This window comes from Nuphar pumila, chromosome 12 (genome assembly GCF_984573655.1).
Source record: "Nuphar pumila chromosome 12, dmNupPumi1.hap1.1, whole genome shotgun sequence".
Classification (NCBI taxonomy): domain Eukaryota; kingdom Viridiplantae; phylum Streptophyta; class Magnoliopsida; order Nymphaeales; family Nymphaeaceae; genus Nuphar; species Nuphar pumila.
The window spans coordinates 38,316,312-38,338,573 of NC_143260.1; the positions used below are offsets into that span (position 1 = coordinate 38,316,312).

At 36.8% G+C, this 22,262-nt stretch overlaps 3 protein-coding genes and 2 non-coding genes across 5 annotated transcripts; 2 read left to right on the forward strand and 3 right to left on the reverse strand.

The window, feature by feature from the left end:
- The first annotated feature begins 3,255 nt into the window (after positions 1-3,255).
- LOC149820755 (mitochondrial zinc maintenance protein 1, mitochondrial-like) lies at positions 3,256-7,978 on the forward strand. Its single transcript, XM_089982944.1, has 2 exons — positions 3,256-3,587; positions 7,658-7,978. Exons 1-2 carry the CDS (start codon positions 3,344-3,346, stop codon positions 7,732-7,734), a joined length of 321 nt encoding a protein of 106 aa, XP_089839070.1. The 5' UTR covers positions 3,256-3,343; the 3' UTR covers positions 7,735-7,978.
- Positions 7,979-10,948: 2,970 nt separating this feature from the next.
- On the forward strand, positions 10,949-12,035 carry LOC149820756 (pectinesterase inhibitor 6-like). The gene is given in 3 exon segments (XM_089983660.1): positions 10,949-11,508; positions 11,511-11,537; positions 11,540-12,035. Coding segments are annotated over 3 exon segments (528 nt in total). The 5' UTR covers positions 10,949-11,199; the 3' UTR covers positions 11,732-12,035.
- A 3,202-nt stretch (positions 12,036-15,237) lies between these two features.
- On the reverse strand, positions 15,238-19,729 carry LOC149820757 (large ribosomal subunit protein eL22z-like). The gene is made up of 3 exons (XM_089983158.1): positions 19,653-19,729; positions 18,080-18,342; positions 15,238-15,550 (listed from the first exon to the last, which is right to left on the reverse strand). Exons 2-3 carry the CDS (start codon positions 18,304-18,306, stop codon positions 15,406-15,408), a joined length of 372 nt encoding a protein of 123 aa, XP_089839284.1. The 5' UTR covers positions 18,307-18,342; positions 19,653-19,729; the 3' UTR covers positions 15,238-15,405.
- Positions 17,217-17,311, reverse strand: LOC149820758 (small nucleolar RNA snoR69Y). Its single transcript, XR_016426911.1, has one exon. It is a non-coding gene; the product is annotated as a small nucleolar RNA snoR69Y (small nucleolar RNA).
- LOC149820759 (small nucleolar RNA snoR69Y) lies at positions 17,572-17,662 on the reverse strand. Its single transcript, XR_016426920.1, has one exon. It is a non-coding gene; the product is annotated as a small nucleolar RNA snoR69Y (small nucleolar RNA).
- Positions 19,730-22,262: the final 2,533 nt, after the last annotated feature.

Sequence of the window (22,262 nt, forward strand, 5' to 3'; positions counted from 1 at the left end):
TCTTTCTAGTGCTTTTTATGTCTTATTTAGAAATATTTCTGCGAATTAGGCAAACGTATATTTTACTACGTTGTGGAAGCAAAACTCCTTTCTTCCGTATGGATGTCTTCTAACCTGCATTTTTAAATATTTCAAAGTGCCTTTGACTAATGAAAAATCCGTTTCGCAAAAGAAAATCTTTGATGAAACTGTTTTTAAACGCATGAAACTCACCTATTTACCTCCTTCACGTTTTGATTCCCCTACATCTTCTGAACCATCACCATCTCCTATGTCACCTCCATCTCAAGGCAAACAAAAGAAAGTCCCTATTGATCAAGATCATGATGAAGTTTTGCAACAAATAGAAGCTTTGGAGCTACATCAACACACTTTTCGTGAGGATGTGACTCAACAACTTTCGTCAATTCAGAATGATATTGCTGAACTCAAAGAGATAATCAAGCAATACTTCTCTTGAACTTTGTAAACTGTTATTGCTTTGATAAAACAACATTTTTTTCCTAAACATTGATAATTTTTGGAGTTGTAATATTTTGAACTTGAATTTGCATTTTGCTTATACTATGATTGCGCTTACTTCTTTTGATTATGACAAAGGAGGAGAAAAAGACAAACATGAAAATTGCATGAAAAAGCATTGAAAATTGCATTTGAACTTGATACTAATTTCATGAAAAAAAAAATAGAAATGATGAAGTAATAAGGGAAATGCAAAACAATCAATATGTGATATATATATATATATATATACTTTGATTGTGCTAACTTTTTATGTTTTGCAGCATATTGATAGGGGGAGTAAAATCTCCATCTATGCATCTAAATGCTCCATCTTTGACTAGTTTGTCATCATAAAAAAAAAGAGAAGATTGTTACGACAATGAAGCCGTATATGATATTTCTAAAACTAGATTTTGATGATGAACAACTGAATCAACTGCATTTCAGCTAAGGCAATGAAGAAAGATGACAAGAATTGAAGAATTCAATGAAGAATCTTTGAAGATAAATGTGCAAATATAAATTCATTAAATGTCTTAGATTCTTATAAGAGCCTTACTCATAGTGCATATTTCAATTGCATTTTATATAAAAAGTCTTTAGAAAAACTTTTCTAAAAGAACCCTTCATGAAAATCATTTTAGAAAACTCTTTACTTAATTTTTCATGTTTATTAGTCGACCAACAGACTCACTAGTCGACCAACTTTTTTGCGCCAATTTTTAAAAGCAAAACGTCAACTTTTTTATTAGTCGACTAATCGACTCTTAGTCGACCGGACAAAATGTTTGATTTCTGAAAAATTTAGCAGGAGTTGACTGAAGGTTTTCATAGTCGACTAGACAAAATGTTGGTTTTCAGAAAAATTTAACAGGAGTCGTCTGAAAGCTTTTTTCAGTCTACTGATAATTTCATCAGTCAACTAACTTTTCTTTAGTCGACTAAGTTTCAAGCTCCAGATTTTAAAACGGTTCTGTTAAACACAGTAGTCGACTGACAATAACTGTTAGTCTGCTAATATTTGATTTTAGTTGACTAATTACTATTTCAGTCGACTAATATAGTCATTTTTCTGTAACTTTTAAAAGGTGTGTCTTTTCATTTTTTAAATGAATTAATCGTTAAAAAGTGACTGTTTTGACACCCTTTCATACCCTCAACGTATGGAATCTTTCGACTATAAATAAGAGTGAATTCTACACTCAAAAACATCAAATTACAATGAATTACAAAGATCAAATTCTTTGTTTTTCACTCATATTCATTCAAGTATTCGTTTTCACACTCACTTGATATTTTCACTCCAGTTTTTCGCTCAAATTCTTTTGAGAGACAGTGAATTCATGAGTTGAGTATTTCAACAACCTCAGAAGCCAATTGCATTTCATTTGCATTTATAAGAAAGGCTCGTAGGTTGATTGTAAGTTTGCTTATTTATATTTTCTGTAAAAGAAAAGGACTCCTTGGTTTAAAGGAGTTGTTTGCTTTCAGTAGGGTTGTTACTGAAAGTGGGACCGGACTTGGTCTGTATGTTCTTGTGGTGACACAAGGTTGATAGTGAAAATCTCAAGCGGGTTTTGTTTGGGGACTGGATGTAGGTCAGGAAGATCGAACCAGGATAAAATCTTGTGTTCTTTGTGTGATTGCTGTGTGAATTTCAAAATCCTTCAAAATTCCAAATACATTATTTAAAAGCACTATTCACCCTCCCCCCCCCTCTAATGCTCGTTGTCTTGATCATATAGCACTTTCAAGTTGAACATAAACAAAAAATATTCAACTTTGCTCTCAATGGTTGAAGTGTTTGGCTTACAAGTAATAACTTTAGAGTTCCAACTTTTTATTTTTTTTTATGATGAGGAACCCTTGCTGAAACGATGAAATACCCTGGGTGGGGCCCTACGATCACCCTACCTTACATGGCCCACCTCTAAAAGCTACCGATACACCTATGCACCCGCAAACTTTATTGATTACAGCTTTGGAACCATGTATTTATTTTGCACATGGATCAATTTGAGCTTGACTCACTGGGTTTAGATTTTAATTTCTATTAATTTTAATTTAGAAATTTGTGGTTTTTTTAATAGACAGACAGCTCGGCTCGGAACAAGGAGTTGAGCTTGAACACTCTTTGTCGTTTGACACTTTGTTTAGGGGTGTCAACCGGTCAGGCGTACCAAACCCTATAGGGTCCAGATATGGTGATAAATAAGAAGACCTGGGTCTGAACCCGAAGGTCCGATTAATACATGTAACCACTATAGTTTGTGAAATTTTATACCAGACCAGGGCCCAACCCAAGTTCTCATTAAGACCAGCAATTTTCCAATGTAAACATGATAAAAAAAATATTATTTTACCGGGTATAGCCCAAGTCTGGTTCATGCAGTTTTTATCAGGTTTGGGTATGGTTTCTCTTATGGTTGGTTCGATGAGACCAGGTCAGGACCTGATACCATACTCGAAAATCAGTGCTAGGTCTGGTTCAACCTGGGTCTGAACCAAACCCAACCCGTTGATACCCTAACTGTGTTATGCAAGAGAGGGGTAAATAGGGATGGCAGTGGAAAGGGGGGAAATCAAGAGTTTCCTTGAAAACCCGTGTCACACATGACCTTCCCACATTTTTCACCCAAATCAAGAGTTTCCTTGGAAACCTGTGTCACACATGACCTTCCCAGGGAAAGCATTTTCCGCTCAAGGGAGGGCTATGATGGGATTTCGGTTTTCACTGATTTCCTTTTCTCCATCGTGAAACAAACGAGTCGGACGGACGGAGCAAGGAGAGAGAGAGAGAGAGAGAGAGAGAGAGAGAGAGAGAGAGAGAAGCAAAGAAATGATGGGGAAGGAATCGGTGGGTGGTGCGTACAGGACGCTGCTGAGGGCGGCGAAGAAGTCGTTCGCGGGGGACGAGTGGATGTTGCAGCAGTCGGCGAAGGAGATCAGGAGCAAGTTCGAAGAGAACCGCCACGCTACGGGAGAAGCCCACGTCAAGAAGCTCATCGACGACGCCTACGAAGCCTCCCACTTCATCTCCAACATGATCGTTCAGGCCAAGCTCAATTCTAGCGGCGGATACGGTACCCACCAACAACACCTCTCTCTCTTTCTGTGCCATTTTTTTTATCATTTTCTTTGTTGGTCTGTATATGCATCGATATTGAAGGGTGCCATCTTGACCAAAGCGAAGAAAATTGTTGGTTTGGAGTTATTTGGGAGATGAATTAGGAAGCTTTCTTTTGTTTTCTTTTTTTGGGTTTGATTTGTTTCTATAGTGGTATGTGTTTGAACTTCTTGATGGGTGATCACAGAGTGGTTAAACACCTGTTCTTTAGGGTTATTCTTCATTTTTTCTTCTATAGGTTTGTCTTTCTTTTTTAAATTATTTTTTTCCTTTTGACATGCTTTTTTATGGCTTTTGAGATCATAGAGTTGCAAATTGAGGATGTTAAACTTGTGAACTTCATTTGTTTGTGGTCATTAATGCAACGATGCTACCAAGTTCGCAGTTTTGTGATTGAATGGACACTGAACACGTAGGCGAGCATTGGAAAGTGACAATATTAACAGGACTCATTTATGAAATGTTGTTCCTTGAACAATTCCAGATCTATGGCCAGGGAGAGTCAATGTTCACTTCTTTAAAGTTAAATAGGACCACAGAACAAATAAGATTGATTGGATTTATTTGATTAGTGCCTTGACGGATCTGTTGATTCTTTTGGGGAAATTTCTTTTCAGAAAAGTCTGATTACGAGAATCATGAATCACATTGGCGGGTGCCTTCTTAGGATTCTTGGTGCAATTTAGTTTGTCTTTGGAAAGATAGAGCAATCTGCCTTATGCGTTTTCATTCACTTACTGTAATTGTAGCATGAGACTTCTGAGAAGAAATCTGAAGAATGTTGGGATAACGTGTTCAATATTCGATTGATTAAGTTAAAAACCTGCTTATGTGCGCCCATGTTTATGTGTGTGTCCCAGAAATGTCCTAAAGTATTAGGTGCACTGGTTCAGTATAAGGATAAAGTGTTTTTCTACTTGCAATTTGCATTTAACAAGAATACAATTTGATAGAATGCTTGTTAAGATACGCTTAAGTAGTCCCATGGGACATGGACTGGAGTCTGTGATGTCAAATTTGTAAAATGGATGAGGCGCCAGGAACTAGATTAACCAAAGGGAAATTTCTATGGGCTACAGAAAAACCCTATCCCAATGTGCCTCTTGACCTTAGGATCACCCTTTTCACTGTTCTTGCATACCAGAACCAGATTTGAGAAAATATTAGTTAATTACCAGCCAGCTAACTTGTCAAAGGAAACTTCATGAATGTAACAGGAAGCTCCCAGATTCATCAAGTGAAGACACAAAAGTGAATGGGAAGGGTCATATTTCTGCTGACATGGTTTAGTGATCTCAAATCTATGAACTAAGGGGCAAAAACCCCAAATAGGAAAGTAGTACATAACAATGTTGTATGTATGTATCATTTCTTAGAGGAATATCAATATGATACACACTCTTGTCATGATACGAGTGTGTATAGTAGCTATATCGTATGATACATGCCTGTATCGTACGATGCAGGATGTATCATACGATGTAGGGTCAACACACTTAAGAAGGGACTGAGTCATAATTTTTCAGTTTTTAGGTTTTAAAAACCTCTTGAGGGCTGACTCCCTCATTTATCTAGAAGTCATTAGAGAGGTATCCACGTACCTTAAGACTCGTGGGAGCGATTTGGGTGTTGATCCGTGCGCAAGGGCGAGAGTTTTTGCAGTTTGCTAAAGTAAAAGTGCATTTTCACTATTTTTTCACTCAAGAAACTGGGTTAAGGTACAAAATCTTTATTATGAGTAAGATTAAAAAGCTACCCTAAAAAAAAACTGCCTCGGGGAGCGCTGCCCCCTGGATCCGCGAAAATTAGAGATTTATATCAAGGTAGAAATCAAGCTCCACACTCCTCCAACAAAGATGACATAAATGGAACACTCAAGTAATGAGTGAAAACCGATTGAAAATTGAGGTCAACTATTGCCATAATATTTTGTTTATATAATATGAAAGTATGAGTCTTGTGGCATATTCTTAATTGTAAGATATTTAATATTTTGTATTGTTCTTGTGAGATAGTTGATGTTTGATGATGTCTCATGTAACTCATAGAGACAAAAATGCTTCATATGTGATTTTATGATTGTATTTTGTGTAATTCATCATTGTTTTATGTGTTATGATTTGTTTAGAATTTTTGTTAGTCTTTTCTGATTTTCATGATTTTTTTTGGAATTTTTTGAATTATGATTTTTTACGATGTGGTACGAATCTTATTTTGGGCCCGACCGATACAGGAAACGATATGATACTTACAACCTTGGTACATGATATCAAAGAAGTGAAGCAATTGCAAACTAAATGGTGGAAACCTAACCCAGTACGAAAGAGAACATGAAGTGGAGGATGTGAACTAGTAACACCTGCCATATTCATCAATTAGAGAAGAGAAGCAGAAGCAATTGTATCAGTAGAACTCTGAGCAACAGAAAGAAGCACATTGTAGTGACAATAGCTGAAGCAGTGGATTGAAGTGATAAGGCTTCTTTAGATATTGTAATCTGATATCATGTGTCTTGAGTCCTTATAACCTAGATCACAAGTAATGTGTCAGACATGTTGAAAGGTATCTATGCAGTCCCGTATGCCAATGCATGTATTGACAATTCTTTGATGCGGTAGCTCCCCCCCCCCCCCCCCCTCTTTCTTTCCTTATTAAGGTGTTATTCTAGGAGTTTTGTGTAAGGAATATGCCAAAATTATTCTAAATCAAGCTAAGAAACTGATTAGAATGCATCGCTTTGTCTAATTGCTTGTGCAGTTCATGAAAGTCATTTTTGGCTTTGAAATTGGATTCTCTTGCCTCCAACAAATCTAATAGCTTTGAATTAGAAAAGTCTTATCACTTTATCCAATAGACTGGTCACCTAAGAACAATCTAATACTCTGAGTATGATAGTTGAAACATATTCCCCAGATTCTCTGGTCTGAAACCTGGCCTGGTTAAAGAGATCAGTATTCATCTGGTGCTGAATCCATCTATTCCATTCTTTTTAAGGGGTTGATCTCCTCTTTGTGAATTATCTCAATATTCATGAATACAGTTGGGTGATCGCTATTGGGCTTCATGTTAGGGCCTGCCTTTTTGGATTTTGGATTTGTTGCCAGTTGAAGCATTTGGATAAGTATTGGATGTAGTGCCTTTCGCACATTTATGTGACGAGTGGGAAGTGACAATGTGTCTTTATCCATTTGCTGGTTGGGGTCATGGGTTTCAAATTTTCAGTGTGTCTAGCTGTTCTGGATGTGCAGATAGATTTTGAACTATGGATGACTAAGGTTAACATATGAAAGTTTGTTTTCTATTTTTTGAATAGTACCTGGATGCTTTATTGAACTTATTCAATCCATTTAGGGATCATTTTTTCAGTACCATCCTTACTGAGGTTATTCATAAGATTGTCATCTGCATTCTATGATTTGAAGATTCTTGTGCGTCTGGTGTATAACCTTAGTAGCATAATTCTTGTAATGCTACAGAATGACGATCTGCTCTCCATGCTGTATAGAGGTACTCCCTTTTCAAAATCGGCATGTCCTGCATGCCACTCTAATAAAAACATTATTGGCACAAGTAGTTATTCCCTCGTGGAGGCTGGCTACAAAGTAAATTATGTTTACTTCTCTTTTAGCTGTTTGTGTTATGTGGCCATTTTTCTGATTTGATCATGGACATATGTTCAAGTTCCATGGGAAGCTTAACATTCTATTGATCTTTTTTTCTTATTATATAGACAGGAAAAATAAATAGGTGGTGAACCGAAACCTAAGCAAACAATGGAACCTATGTCACGGTGCTCATTTGTTTTATAGTAGTGACATGCTTGTCAAGAAATGCCGTAATTTCTGCATGGTGAACAAGCTATTCACGTGATGGTGGCTTATATAGTTTCATTGACAAATGTTTTCTTTCAGCTTTCATTTTTTCAACCATTAGATGCTTTTTGCACGGGCAACCTTTTATATCCTCTTTTTATTTGCTGTTTGTTTCAATTCCTGACTAATTATCATAAGCAAATAACTTCTGCAGAGGTAAAACCCAGTAAAGAGCATGCTGGAGCAACACTTGAGATTCCAACTGAGGAGAGCCTGCCAAAAGCTGGTTAAGTAGCAGAAGAACATTCAAAGCTAATACTGTTGAGCTCCGTGTTTTTATCTAGTACAAAGACTGTGTTGATCCTTTGCATTCTAACTGTTTAAATTTTGCTCAGCAAGCAGCTGGTACAAATCCTGGCCCTGCTATCCCTATGATGTTGGGTTATAACTATCAAGGGAGGTTTGTTCTTTTCTTTTTCAATGATCAACCTGTAATTTATACTTCATTACCTTATTCTAGAGTTTTTTGAGGAAGCATTCTGTCTATTATATAAGATCTGATTTCTTCAGTTTCTTCAATTGGCATCTAGTAAAAGTGGTTGTTTCTGTTACATGCTGTAAAACACTATTTCATGTCCGCCCAACCACTCTCAGTATCTTCATGTGTGGACTACATGTGAAGCCACGAGTGAAAAAACTCCTTTCTTACTATTGTGGCTTGTGCCTTTACTCTTTCACATTGCTTAGAATCAATGTTAGAATTAGGCAGGAATATATGAATAATTTAGCTTTGCTTTTTAGTGGCACCCTTCAAGTCCCTATAGTCACCTAATAACTTTCCCGACTTAACAGCCAAATTTGAACCTAAAGTGGAGTAACCCTTGGGTTTTCCACAAAACAGTTATACTTTGCTTGCTCACGTCTACAAATTTCTTTGATTTAAGATTATTCATAACATGTATACTGCACTTGTTGCGGAAGTGGGTAACAAAGCTGGATCAATTCTCCAATGCAAGGAGACAAAAGGTGACAGTGACACATGGGGGCACATAACGGGGTTATCAAATCATAAAAGCATCTTTACTGGCTGTTGATAGTCAAGAGTGAACAAGCAACCGATGGTATTTGAACACAATTGCCACAAATATTGCCCATAGCAATTCTTTCAAAGCTGGATACATACTGAAACATGTGATTCACACACACACACACACACACACACACACACATATATATATGCTCCGGTGCTCCAGGAGCACCTACTCCGACCTACTAGAAATCCTAGTTGTAGCTTGCATCTTCTCAATCACACCTTATAGATGTATTTAACATAGTTTGTTTGATAGGAATCATGTTTTATAGATGTATTTAACATAGTTTGTTTGATAGAAATCATGTTTTGGATCATGTTTTTTGGACATAAAAATAAGATTTTTTAAGTCATGAAATTTTATCACATTGTAAGCCGTTGATTTTTTAAGATCATAAAAAACCTGCATGTATGTTATAATCACATGATCCAAAACTTGTTTTCCACTAAATAATGATTGTAAATCATATCTGTAGGGTCTGATCAACAAAAAGATGCTCAAATTTTTTAAAATTTTAAAGCTTTTATTAGGTGGGAGCACCTGGAGTACCCTATATATATAATTCCAACTTGAAATTAATTTCCAATTCCTAAATTCAAGCTTGAACTTCAATCCCAAAACCAATTCAAAATTCCAATTTCTAATTCCATTTCCAATTCCAAATTCTGATTTTAAAAAAATCCATTTCAAAGCCTCAAATTCAAGTCCCAACTTCGAAATTCAGTCTCTTATTTTTCAATTTCACTCTCTTTCAATTCCATTGTTTTTTCGATCTCCATTCTTCAAAATTCAAAACTCTAAAAATCTCAATTCTATTTCAACCTTTGATTTTCAGTTCCAATTTTAACACCCAAATTTCAAATTTCCTTTTCAAAATCTCAAATTTCAAGTTTAGATTCAAAATTCAAATCTTTCAAATCAAGTTCAACTTTTGAACCTCTTCTTCATGGATATTTTCAAACTTGTTTCGAGATCACTTGAAAAAATCCAAAATTTCTAAAGCACTTCTCCAAAGCATGCATCTTCATAAGCACAAGCATGATTCAATGTGCATTTAGGATTTCAGAATAGTCATTTAGACAAATTTAGGTAAAGCAAAAACATTGATTCGATCCTTGGTTCAATTACCCCTGGTAAAGGCGTCAAGAACGGTTGAACCTCATACCGACGAGCGAATTCCGTCTCTCCATTTTTTTGCAAAATTTTTGAAACGGAGGCGAGTTAATTTTTCAAAAACATCTTTTTTAAATAAAGGTCAAGTGAAACCTTGTGAGAGTTTTTCTCTTTTTCCCCAAAAAGAAAGGAAAAAAAATTGCAACGATCATAGAAGTGGTCAAGTGAGACCTTGCGAGAGTTTATATATATATATATATATATATATATATATATATATATATATATATATATATATATATATATATATATATATAGAGAGAGAGAGAGAGAGAGAGAGAGAGAGAGATGAAAACCTACCCACTAAAAATCATGCCAAGCCTACCCACCACACGCTTGATTGGATTTTTGTTTTTGACCGTACAGATGTGATCTATATTCTTGGAACATTTGATTTCGATGCATGTATAGGTTTTTATAAGTTTTAAAAATCAATGGCATACAATTTTCATAAATTTTTGAGGCTCCAAATACCATTTTTTCTATCCAAAATGCATGATCCAAGTGTTGATTTCTAGTAAATCAATCATGCTGAACACATTTGTAAGTTCATAATTTTGGAAAAAACACCAAAAAAATTTCATTGGGTAGGTTTGGCATGTTTTTTAGTGGGTAGGTTTTCATTCCTCTATATATATAATGGGAAAATATATAGTGCACGATAGATGCGGCGTCTTATTCAATTTTTACAATGATGGGTAAGAAGATGGTCCCATGTGACCATCTCACCTGTCATGTCAAAACTTGATATTTCTTCAGTTCCCCTTATAGAATTGACAGTGGAAGCTTTTTCATCCTGTTCGCGATCTATGGCAATCTCCCAAGAGACACAATACTGCCCTAAGTGATGATATTTATCTGTGGAATTTGATTTAGAATGAATCAATCGCTGTTGAATTTGATTACATGAAATCCACACTTTGAGCTTTTCAATATCGGGAACATAGGCCCACATGAAATTTCAGTGCAAAGACTTGCAGTACAATAAATTTGTAATTGACTAGTTATTCCCAATGTTCACCAAATCTGAAAATATCTAGGGTTTATTTGAATGCAATTCCATTCCTGCCGTTCCATGTGCATATTCAAGGAAAACCAAAACCAGGAATTGGACCCCAACACAATCCTTGGAAAAAATTATCAACCAAACACCTGGTTAAGCTTCATTGGGACTTCCAAATGCATTCAGATGGACGGCTGTCAGGTGGATACTGCATCAAAGGTAGAAATATTATTGAAGGTCCCACATACATGCTTCCCTCTTCTTCTTTTTACAGCTTCACGAGCAGAGCATTGCATGAATACCTAAAAGGCCAAGCTCCAAAATGATATATACTGTTGGCCTGCCATCTACCATTCTTTATTGCATTCACATTTTCCCATCCCTCCCCCTCAATCATAAAGCAATATAGTGAGTGCTCTTTCCTTAGTCCTTAGTCTTGCTCTGGCCTCCACTAAATGTTCAGTTTTGTTTTTCTCACTTTTACTCACTATGTCATTCATATCCACCACTGTGGTGCTCTTTCTTTCTCTGCTAAACGATTACCTTAGAAATGCTTGTAATGTGACACAATACCCTGACTTGTGCTTCATCACACTATCTTCTTGCCCGAGCAGGATCGCATGTGCTGCGTTCTCAGTTACTCTGGCAGAAACCAAGAATGTTTCTCAGTACATACTGAGCCTCAGGCAACTGGGACTCAGGCAAAGAGCAAGACTGGCTCTGGCAGATTGCATAGAATTGTTCGGGGATGCTCTGGATCACAAGGCCTTGTTCGAGATAGGAAGCTGGAGAGCAGCAGGTTTAGGTTGCAGGTGAGCAACATGCAGACATGGTCACATGGGTGAGTGCTGCACTCACCAGTGAGGACACATGCTTGGATGGCTTCAGTGGCTACAATGGGACAGTACTGCTGAAGGGATTCAACTGCACGGTGGGAAACGTTGAAAGGATGACAAGCAACACTCTTGCTCTTAATAATGCACTGGCCTCAGCAGGTGGGGGAGGCTTTGTTGACCCTTAAGTTGCCTTTCCTCCAACTGCAACCACAGACTCTCTCTCTCTCTCTCTCTCTCTATATATATATATATATATATATATATATGAGAACTGAACATATTAGGCCCCATTTTTCCTTCTGCCCCATAGTTTTGAAGTGTTATATGATAGATCTTAACCGTTTGATTTTTTTAGCATTTTTTCATAAAAAAAACATGATCCAAGAGTCGATTCTCACTAAATGGAGCATGCTAAACACATCTAACGGTTCAGATCTATCATAAAATACTTCAAAACCATGGGGCAGAACAAAAAATGAGGCTTAATATGTTCAGTTCTCATATATATATATATATTCAATTTTGTCATTGGTTTTTTGAAGTGTATTTGAATATTGGATCTATATTAGACCTGCACTTGGAATTAGGATTTTTCGCAGGTTATTTCCTCTATAAATAGGGATTAGTAGAGACCTTTGAGAGAGCTTTTGAGGGTTTACTATTATGTTTCTTTGTTTCCTGTTATTGTGTTGTTTCACTAGTTAATTACATTATTTTCTTAGTTGATCCATAGTTATCTAAATTCTTCTACCCTTTGGAATCAGATCTGCGATCTCAGGGACAACCTTTTTTTTTTTAAAGGCAAGCTGAGGTTAGTCACACCCCTACCAGTTATACGATGATACCATTGGGATTTGAACTTCCAACACAAGGTGGCGTGCACTAGCTGCTCCTACCAGACAAATGGAGCCCCCCCTTTGGTCTCAGGGACAACCTTTTATGTTGCATCGTTGTGTGCGTGTGTTTGAAGAATAATAATAGAGTTTATATTCGAGAAACAAAATAAAAACAGTTGCTATAACACGTCCATTGCAATAGCAAATGCATGAGTGATACTTGTGCAAGGGACTGGACGCAGAAAGGACTCGACTCACACGTGCACACACACACATGGAATGGAATGGGATCCAATCACCCTAACTTTTGACGACTCCCATGGGGGAAAGGGGTAAGCTCACAGAGTTTTATGCTACCAGGACAGTGATTGTAAGTACAGCAAGTAGAGCGAGTCCGGCTACGTCTCTGATCCTAGAGGTGGTTTCTCCGTGTAAATATAAAAAAAAAAAAACAACTTTCACACTCTAATGTCATATCGCATGGTTGTAAGCAGGTCTGACCCAGTAAATGTGAACCTAATGGTCCATTTAACGAAGATCAAAGTTTTGAAGGACCAGAATCCAACCTATGTGCAGGATTTTACGACGATTCAAAAACCAGTGTCTGTAAAAACACCAAAATTTTATTATTTAAAATCATATTTTCACTGAAAACACACAATCTAAGGGTGTAATCCATCCACTGGGTAAGATTTAATCCAACAATGCAATCTAGGGATGTAAACAGTGCAGATTTGGATAGGATGTGACCAATACCATATTCAACTAATCAGATGTTAGCTAAACAGATCCGATTTTGGATTCGGATGGTGAAAAGCTCATACCAGAATCACCTTTTTACATGTAAATGGATTTGGATATATGCCAATTTTTGAAATTTGCGGTAGCAAAAAATCTAAACCATATCTGCATACAATTATAAGTGGATATGGTTTTAGCTTACCAAATGCAACTAAATGGAATCAAATTCAGTTGGGATAGCGGATAAAATCCGATTCATTGACATCCCTAATACAGTCCTAGGGTGGGTATGACGATAGGGTATGATATCACTTGCACATGTTCCAGGTTGCTATATGCTTAATTGGACCTTCAGAAAGTTTGCAAAAAAACAAAGAGAAAGGATTTCCATAAAGAGCTGGATCTTAATCAGATGTCAACATGCATACAAACCACTCAATTTGTGAACAAATTCAAACACAAGCAGCATAGCAAGACCAGTGTTCCCTCTTTCATGCAAGCACATAAAATGTCCATAGTAAATATAGGGGGCGTTTGCATCGCCGCCTATGCACGTCCACGGGATGCCCAGAATGTGGACCGCACACGTCCGCTGTGTCCTGGTGAGTGCATCCTGTGGATGCAAAATCAGCATCCGCCGCTGTCCCCTCCGCCCCCTCCGCCCCCCCCCCCCTCCCCGGCCTCGACAGGACAACCAAGGTCGAACGAAAAAAAAAATGAAGATGCGTGGATTGGGAAGGACAGCACATCCTGTCCTCTCAGTGGAGGGTACATGACATAACCTATAATGGACAACAGGAGCCATGGACGCTTCCCATCATCGAGCAACGGGTATCACTTGGGACTTATGTCATAGGGACACTATTTTTGTCGTGTGTTCCTAGTGACACAAGAGAAAATGCTCGAACTCGTGGACACGGATACCAACACATACAGTGAATATTTTAAAAATTTTATGTTTTTAGTTTTATTTTGAATAAAATACATATTTAATATTAAAATATTAAAATTAGTTTTTTATTGATTAAAAATTTTAAAATTCAGCATCTTCTGTCCTTTGTTTCAAAAATTTTTTTTGACGAGTCGAATCCACATCATGAATCCTCGTGTCTTTGTGACAGCCTGAGACGGAAAATGGGCAGCCCCCCATTTCATCGCCCAAAATCCAATTGGAGATATGCTAGGCCCATCTAATGTATTAATAACAGAATAAGTACATCTTAGTTGCAACATAAAGGAGCAAGGCAGCAAATAGAGTTCCATGTTCCCATCAAGTTTTTTTTTTATTATTATTACATGGAGAAACTGCATCCAGGATCGGTCTTAGCCTATTTTACCTATAATTGCCATCCCGGCAGTGTAAAACTCCATGCGTGATAACTCCCCACCCCCAGCACCCAACCAGGGAGGAGGCCTGAGTCCGGATCAGGTGAAATCACATTGCACAAATTTTGTTCATTAAGCACCTGATCACCCTCCATCAGGCCTTGGGCCCCACAACTGACAGGCCTGTTCTCAAGATGGAGGGTGATCAGGTGCTTAATGCATAAATATTTGTGCAATCTGATCTTTTCACGGGAGGCCTCCAGCTTCGACTTGTAAAAATGGGTGTTCACTAAGGCTGGTAAACGAGCAGGTCAAGTTCTGGCCTGGTTGACCGAGCTTATGACTTGACTCATGCTCATGATTAGCTGAGCCGGGCTCAAGCTCAGTTAATCCCTGAACTAAATCGAGCTGGCTCGTGTAAAAATTTTATGTTATTTATACCGGGAATACATAACTCTTTTATATATTACACAAGCTGTCCCCGATTCATTTATCAGCCCTAGAGCCCACAAAGGGATTCGAACTTAGGGTAAGGGGTACACCCCATCCACAAGCCCGAGGATGCATGCAACCCCTTCCTCATCATCACGAAGGAGCAACCATTCGAATCATGGATTCGTCCAGGTTTTATGTTAAGTCCATCTTATGGGAACAAAATGTGGTTTTTAATCATATCACCAACCATTCGAATCATCAAAGCAGTGGGTTAACACACCTTTAACACGACTATTTGGAGAATAACCATGAGGTCACTTTGCATTTGATGAATTGAATTGCGGCTACCAAGTAAAAATGGACCCTACCAAGGATTGAAATGCCATCATATCCAAAACTTCAATAACAGTATGTCTTTCACACAAAATCTAATGGAGATAACAACAGGAAATGCTTATAAATACCAAAAGAAAGTTAAAGAGGTTTTGCAGAAAAGTGAAAAAAATTCCAAGTGCCTCTCATCAATCTTCCTCCTCAGCCTCGTTTTCTGCAATGTTGAAGTACCTCAGCTCATACACACTCCGGTCTTTGTTAGATGCGATCACACGCAACCAGTCTCTTACATTGTGCTTCTTCAAGTACTTCTTCGTTAAATATTTCAGATACCTATATAGCACCATCGGAAAATTATTAAGATATTCGTTTATATTCCAGCTAAATTAGCAAAAAAAGAAACAAGGTTAAAAAATACAACATTTCTTTACTCTACCAGCTTCTGTTTTAAATTTTTCCAAGGAATAGAACCAAATGACATTTGTGGCATTTCAAGTGTTAATGTTTTGTACAGTAATATAAGTCATGTTATATATATATAGAGAGAGAGAGAGAGGGGAGAAGGGGACAATTGACCCAAAGGAAGGTCCAAAAGTTGGGATTCCTTCTCTAACAATAGAGTTTTCATAGATGAGACTTTACATATTGGAATTTTATGGTTCATTTAATAAGCAACATGTTTTGGATTATGAATTTTCGAAGTATAAATGCATCTTTGAAAGTGCTAAAAATCAACAAAGCACAATACTTTGTATTGCAGTTTTGGCGCAGTAGATTTTTCATGTTTCAAAAAGCATGCCTATATGTTGTAAAGTCTTCCTATAAAACATATTTCTTACTAAATGAATTATAAAGAACAAATAAAAGAGGTCAAGCATTGGAGAAGGGGAGTCATCAGATCGTAGTTGGTTATAGATTTTGGACCTTTGATTGGATGGTTCCCCTTCCATATATATATATATATATATATATATATATATATATATATATATAGGCACGTCTATGATGACACTATACACACCTGATTTGCATAGATCTCAACTCCAAAAGCAAGATCTAACCATTGGATCATGTTTAGCATATTCTAGTTATCATTGTCATGTGTTAAAGTTGACTCAAATATGTTGTTTTATACCATTTTTAACTACCCTTATTTTCATAAATTGTGAACAGTTGATTTTCACCATCTCAAAAAAGGAATCCTTACTGTGGGGAAACTGGAATATGTTTAAACAACCAAATATGTTTGCTGATATGCATCGAGATTTTCATAGTTTTTTTTTGCAAATCTAACCTTGCGCAGATGCATTCGGAGTGGTCCATTTGCTAGGGGAATCGATTGTTGGATCATCATAATAGGATCGAGAAATTGATTTTTTATGCTTTAACATTTATGAAAATTCTAAGTCATTGATTTTCAACCCTTAAAAGATCCTTATACATAGGAAGTGTATGATTCAAGACAAGAGTATATTTCAATAAAACCAAACATCGATACATCAGTGCAGTGAAATTTTCGAAAAAAAAGTAAAAAAAACTATGAAAATCTTGGTTCAAACCAATAAACATATTTTACTTACCCTCTTATGGTGTATTAAACATTATAAAACCTTCTAATTAGAAAATAAATCATGCTAAACACATGTGTATGTTAGATTTACTATTTGGTGGCTAGACCTATGCATACAAGAGTGTGTACCACCGTATGTAACATATGTATGTATGCATGTAGAGAGAGAGAGAGAGAGATGCATGTTGTAAGCAGGAGGTTCCATGAATGAAGAAAATGATGCCCAACTCTACATCACTCCAACTCCAAACCTCCATTTAAATTAATGCAGAAAGGCAAGAGTGAGATCATTCCCACGTAAAGAATATATAATGTGAAAAGAGAAGGCTTCCGATAGTTCAAAGAAGGGTGCCAGTAACAAGAACCTAAGCACATTACTTTTGGCAAATAAATACAATACCAAGAGAAAGAATAGAAAGAAAAGAAAAGATAGGCGCTCAGATTGTATAATGAAATCTCATCCCATACCTTATATAAAGGCATCATAGTGAGCTGGGATAAATACAATCATCCTTGCAGCCAAGCAAAAAAAAGGAGCAGGGGAATATTTTGCATCCACAAGGTAATGATGAGAAAGAAAGGTAGTTCTTGATTAACAAATAAAAGACATTTTTAGCAGTCATGAATAGAATAAAATAGTAAAATGCAAAACAATGGTGTCAGCTCCAGCCATTAAATACAAATTTGTACATATATAATTATATATATTTTCAGAGAAAACCTTAAAAAATATAGAATCAAGGCATCTGAAACAAAGAAACCAACCGACAAACTGAATGAAGGGTTCAAAGCTCAGATCATGTTAGTGTCATATCCCAGACCTTTCAGAGGTCTCATAATGAGCTGGGAATAACAAAATCATCGTTGCCGCCGACCAAACATGGAGATAGGGGAGAGTTTCATTAAAAGAAAACAATAAGAAAAACATTCTTTTCAAACAGAAAATCACCAAATACGTAAATAAAAACAGGTAACAATGGTAAGAAAAGGGATGGAAAAGCTTGCACTTGATACCATCAAGAAGTAAAAGCAAGAAACAATAAAAAGGTAAATGTCTTATAAAATGAATGCAGCAGAAGAATTTTCCATGAGGTGCTGAAAAAAAAAATCACCAACTCAAAATACAGGGTTATGACCTTAAAATAAGCACTGGTTAACACTAACAGGATCATCATAACAGCCAAACAGGAGGTGCAGATGTCATGTTTAATGAATAAAGAACATAAGATGAAGTGCAGTTTCTCATCAAAATGAAAGTTCGGCCAACCACATAAAAAAAAACTTAAATATACCTTTTCGAAAATGAACTCTCAGAGGTGACACTGATCTTGTTCTTTTCACGAGTAATTGTGATGGTATCCCCAAGAACACCAGTTTTGCCTCCAACCTTGATCCTGTCCTGTAGAAACTTCTCAAATGATGTTATGTCCATGATCTTGTCTTCTACAGGTTTTGCACAGTCAATAGTGAAGGTGGATGCCTTCTTCTTGCCCTTGGGGGCAGCACCTCCGCGACTCATCTTGACTTCCCTGCCTATTGCAGAACTTGATCTTCACTGCAAGCCAAATAGCCAGTGCACATTCAATCTCAATCATATTCACATATGATAAAGAACATTATTTTCTTTTGTTTTCAACAAGGACAGAATTATTCTGGTCTGTATTTTGATTAGCTGGTGTTTGGAATCTACTAATCTAGAACCAGAATTCAAACACATTACAATTATGGTCCTTGAACTGGCTTGGCATCTGGAGATTAAAAAAATACTGAAACTGCCCAAATTCTAGGTTCTAAACTGCAACACTAATAGGTCATAGTACAAAAAACCTGATCTTTGTCGATAAGTGCTGGAGGTCTATGCTAAAACCAAGTTTAGGAATTCAGTGGCCTAGAAAATCCAACTACAGAGCAATTAAGAGTCAAGGTATCCAAAGTCCAAACACGCCATTGTTACTGTTAGGCACATGAATGACTTTAAGCTACAATTTATAGAAAGGTAGGAACCAAGAACACTCCAAAACTTGTATCGGAGAACTTCACAGGGGTTTTCATCTTGAATAAAATATCAAAAAGCAGGTATTCAAGCACACCCTTATTACTATCAGACACATGCATGATTTTTTGCCACAATTCACAGAAAAGTAAGCACCTCAAATGCTTTGTTACTTTTATTTGAGACCTCCACAGGGTATTTTCATTTTGGGCAAAACATCAAGACGCTCTGAACATGTTCCATGAATATGAATAATACCAACCGTTAAAATACGGAGATTCTGGTCAAAGAAAAGCCGTGTTCCACAAAAAAAAAAACAAGAACCCGCCATCAACACAATTGCAAACTCGTAACAGACGCACACACTATATCATTAATCTACCATTAAAACTCAAGATTAAAAAAACATATGACCCACGATAGAACATTCAACGTTACACTCAAAAAATAGAAAATGCCATAACAAAAAGTAAATCTACATTGTGCAAGGAGAGATTCGTACAAAGATAAACCCTAATATGACCGGTAAAACTGCAAGATACCGACCAAATATAGATGAAAGTGAGAAGCAAGATAATGAAACGGATCACCAACGATTAACCGAAACCCTAGTTTCTAATCCACAACTAGTTGTGGTCGCCCAAACAAAAAAATACACCTTGCTTTCGTTCAAATCTCGTCGAAACTTGTTGCACAAAAACCCTACTGTCTGATTCAAATCCAATGAAACAAAAAAAGAATGGATGGATCGACACACGGTTCCCAAAACCAAAAGATTACTCGCAAGAAATCGATGGATTCGCACAGTGGCAGCCAGAAATCAAACAACGAAAACAGAGCAGAGGAAGAGATATTTAAGATGGTTTACTTACGATTATGAGCCCGGAGTCGCGCGGAGAGAGCAGAGGAGGCGCGGATTGAAAGAAAAAGAACGTGAGTTAGGGTTAGGGTTTAACATCCCTATGAGAAACCCACAAATGACATCGAAATACTCAAATATAACGAAAACACCACGCATAAACGGTTCGGGCTAGGCATGTCAACGGGTCGAATATTATCCGATACCCGACACGAATACGAAATTGGTAGGATCCGGTTAATAATTGGATTAAGACACGGTATTGGACTTTGCATCCGAGACCGAGTCATAGTGACAAAAGTTAAAAACGGCAAAATATCGGCAGCCAAAAACTCGCAAAAAAGGAATTTTTTGAAAATCTTTGCGATAAAAAGTAAATTTTTGTAAAGAAATATAAATAAATAATTTTAAAATGAGATTATGTTTTTTATGATAAATAGCTGATAAAAACATAAATATCGTGTTTAAAATGCGATGTTTGTGTTTCTGACAAAAAAATCATAAGAAATTGCCGTTTTTAACTTCTAGGCAATTTCTTGCAAGATTTGTCACTATGAGTCCGACTAAGATCCGAATATGAATACATGTTAATGTCTGATTTCAAGTTAGTCAAATCCGGATTCAGTTTTAGCTGTTCGCATCTGACTCCGAATCCAATTAGGTCAGACTTGGTATTGCCTAGATCCGACCCATTTAAGTTCCTAGTTCAGGCTCCGGTCCCACGTAATTGGAGAACTGGATGGTGAAAGCTTTTACAAAATCCGGATCTGGTTTGCTGCTTAATCTCATCGGGTGTGAACTAGGTGCGAATGGAGTTGGATCTAGGCTCGTATTTGGAGTCATATTTTTTTTATCATAAGTAAAATCCTAAAACTATAACCGACCTGATTAATTAATTAATTGGATTTAAAACTCTTTATTGAAATGACCCAACAGATCCAGGTCAGTTAATACCTAATAAATGCCCGGATCTGAACTGCCTAAATGGTTTGGACTCCAGTCAGACATAATTGGATTCAAAACCAGGTGGAGCAAGCTTTTACAAAATCCGGATCCTATTTGCAATTTATCCTGATTGGACATGACTCGACAAGCAAACAGAATTGGATCTTCTCTAGGATTAAAATTATTTTGGCCAAGAGAACCTAGATCCATGTCTTACCCAGCTCATCTGGGGTTTGATCAATTTGATGGATTTGGGGTAGGGATGCAAACCGGTTGGGTTTTGGATCCTAAAATATATTGAAGAGTTGGATAGATTAGGGTCCAAAAATTGCAACAAATGGCTTAAACACGACCAAATTGTAAACCTAATTTGGGGTCATCTCTCTCAAGGCCCAACATTGGGGTGAGAAGATCTTGCACAAATATTTGTGCATTAAGCACCTGATCACCTCCATCTTGGGGACAGGCCTGTCAGTTGTACCTGATGGACGGTGATCGGGTGCTTAATGCATAATTTTGTGCAATCATATTGCATCCCATTCTCTCTCAACATTGGAGCTGGGAATCAAGATAAGTCATTTGTTGTTCTGCTTGGTAAATAGCTCGTTATAACTCATAATTAACCTCAGCAAGTTTAAACATAAACAACATGTATTTGGCTCATATACTTGTTAAATGATGATAAATATGTTTTACATATAAAGGAGACCATCCAACCAAAGGAAGGTTCAAAATCTAGATCCCATGATAATCCACTGTGTTCCTTTTCTAACAATTGAGTTTTTCATCGATCAGACTTTACATACTGTTTTTTTATCATTCACTTAGGAAGTTTTAAATGCATTATCAGCCATCTATTTTTTATGTTTTAAAAAACATGATTGTAGGTCGTAAAGTCATTGTGTAAAACATACTTCTTACTAAATAAATTACAAAGAACAAATATATGAGGTTTGATCCAAAGGCGCTTCTCCTCCAAGCTTCCGGCGTTGCTCCCGTGCTCCTGAGTGAGCGAGACGAGAGACACTGATCGAGCACGACGATGAGTCACCGATCTTTTGGGTAATTTGACTAATCAAATATGTGCTAGTTTGATTTAATCAAATTATAGGTGAATTAGAGTGAATTTAATCAAATCAACTCCAAAGTAGGGTTGATCGTGACCTGAAACAATTCACTGCATTTATTTTTTATCAAATTTTATTTAAAAAAAAAAAAACAGTTTACCCATTTTATGTTGCGGGTAATCGTCGGGGTCCATTTTAGTTGGTACTTTTGTATTTTGATTGTTTTTGACATAAATAAAATTTATGCATTGTTATGAACTTCAAATTATCGCACCAGTGTTATATATTGCCATTAGATAATGTTTGACATTAGATAATGCTTAAAAACTTTCTGTTGAGGTTGAGAAAGACTACATAGTTTGATTTGTCCATATGAAATATATTTTTATTAATAATTGTAGCTATTTTTTATTTTATCTTAAAAGGCATTTTTCTAGGGGCGCTGCCCTCGAACCTCCAACTATCACACCATTTTGTGTTTTTTTTGCTACACCTCTGTTTGCCACCCCCCCCCCCCCCTCACATGAATCCTAGCTATGCCCCTGGTTTGATCCATGAGATGCTCAAACATTAAAGAAGGAGAGTCATTGTAGATTTTAGACCTTCCTTTG

Excerpts from the sequence above, each read along its gene's own strand:
- LOC149820757 (XM_089983158.1), bottom strand. The coding sequence starts at position 18,306 with ATGAGTCGCGGAGGTGCTGCCCCCAAGGGCAAGAAGAAGGCATCCACC. Across the intron at positions 15,551-18,079 it reads GAGAGTTCATTTTCGAAAAG|GTATCTGAAATATTTAACGA; the intron begins GTATATTTAAGT and ends GGTGCTATATAG.
- LOC149820755 (XM_089982944.1), top strand. The coding sequence starts at position 3,344 with ATGATGGGGAAGGAATCGGTGGGTGGTGCGTACAGGACGCTGCTGAGG. Across the intron at positions 3,588-7,657 it reads CAATTCTAGCGGCGGATACG|AGGTAAAACCCAGTAAAGAG; the intron begins GTACCCACCAAC and ends TAACTTCTGCAG.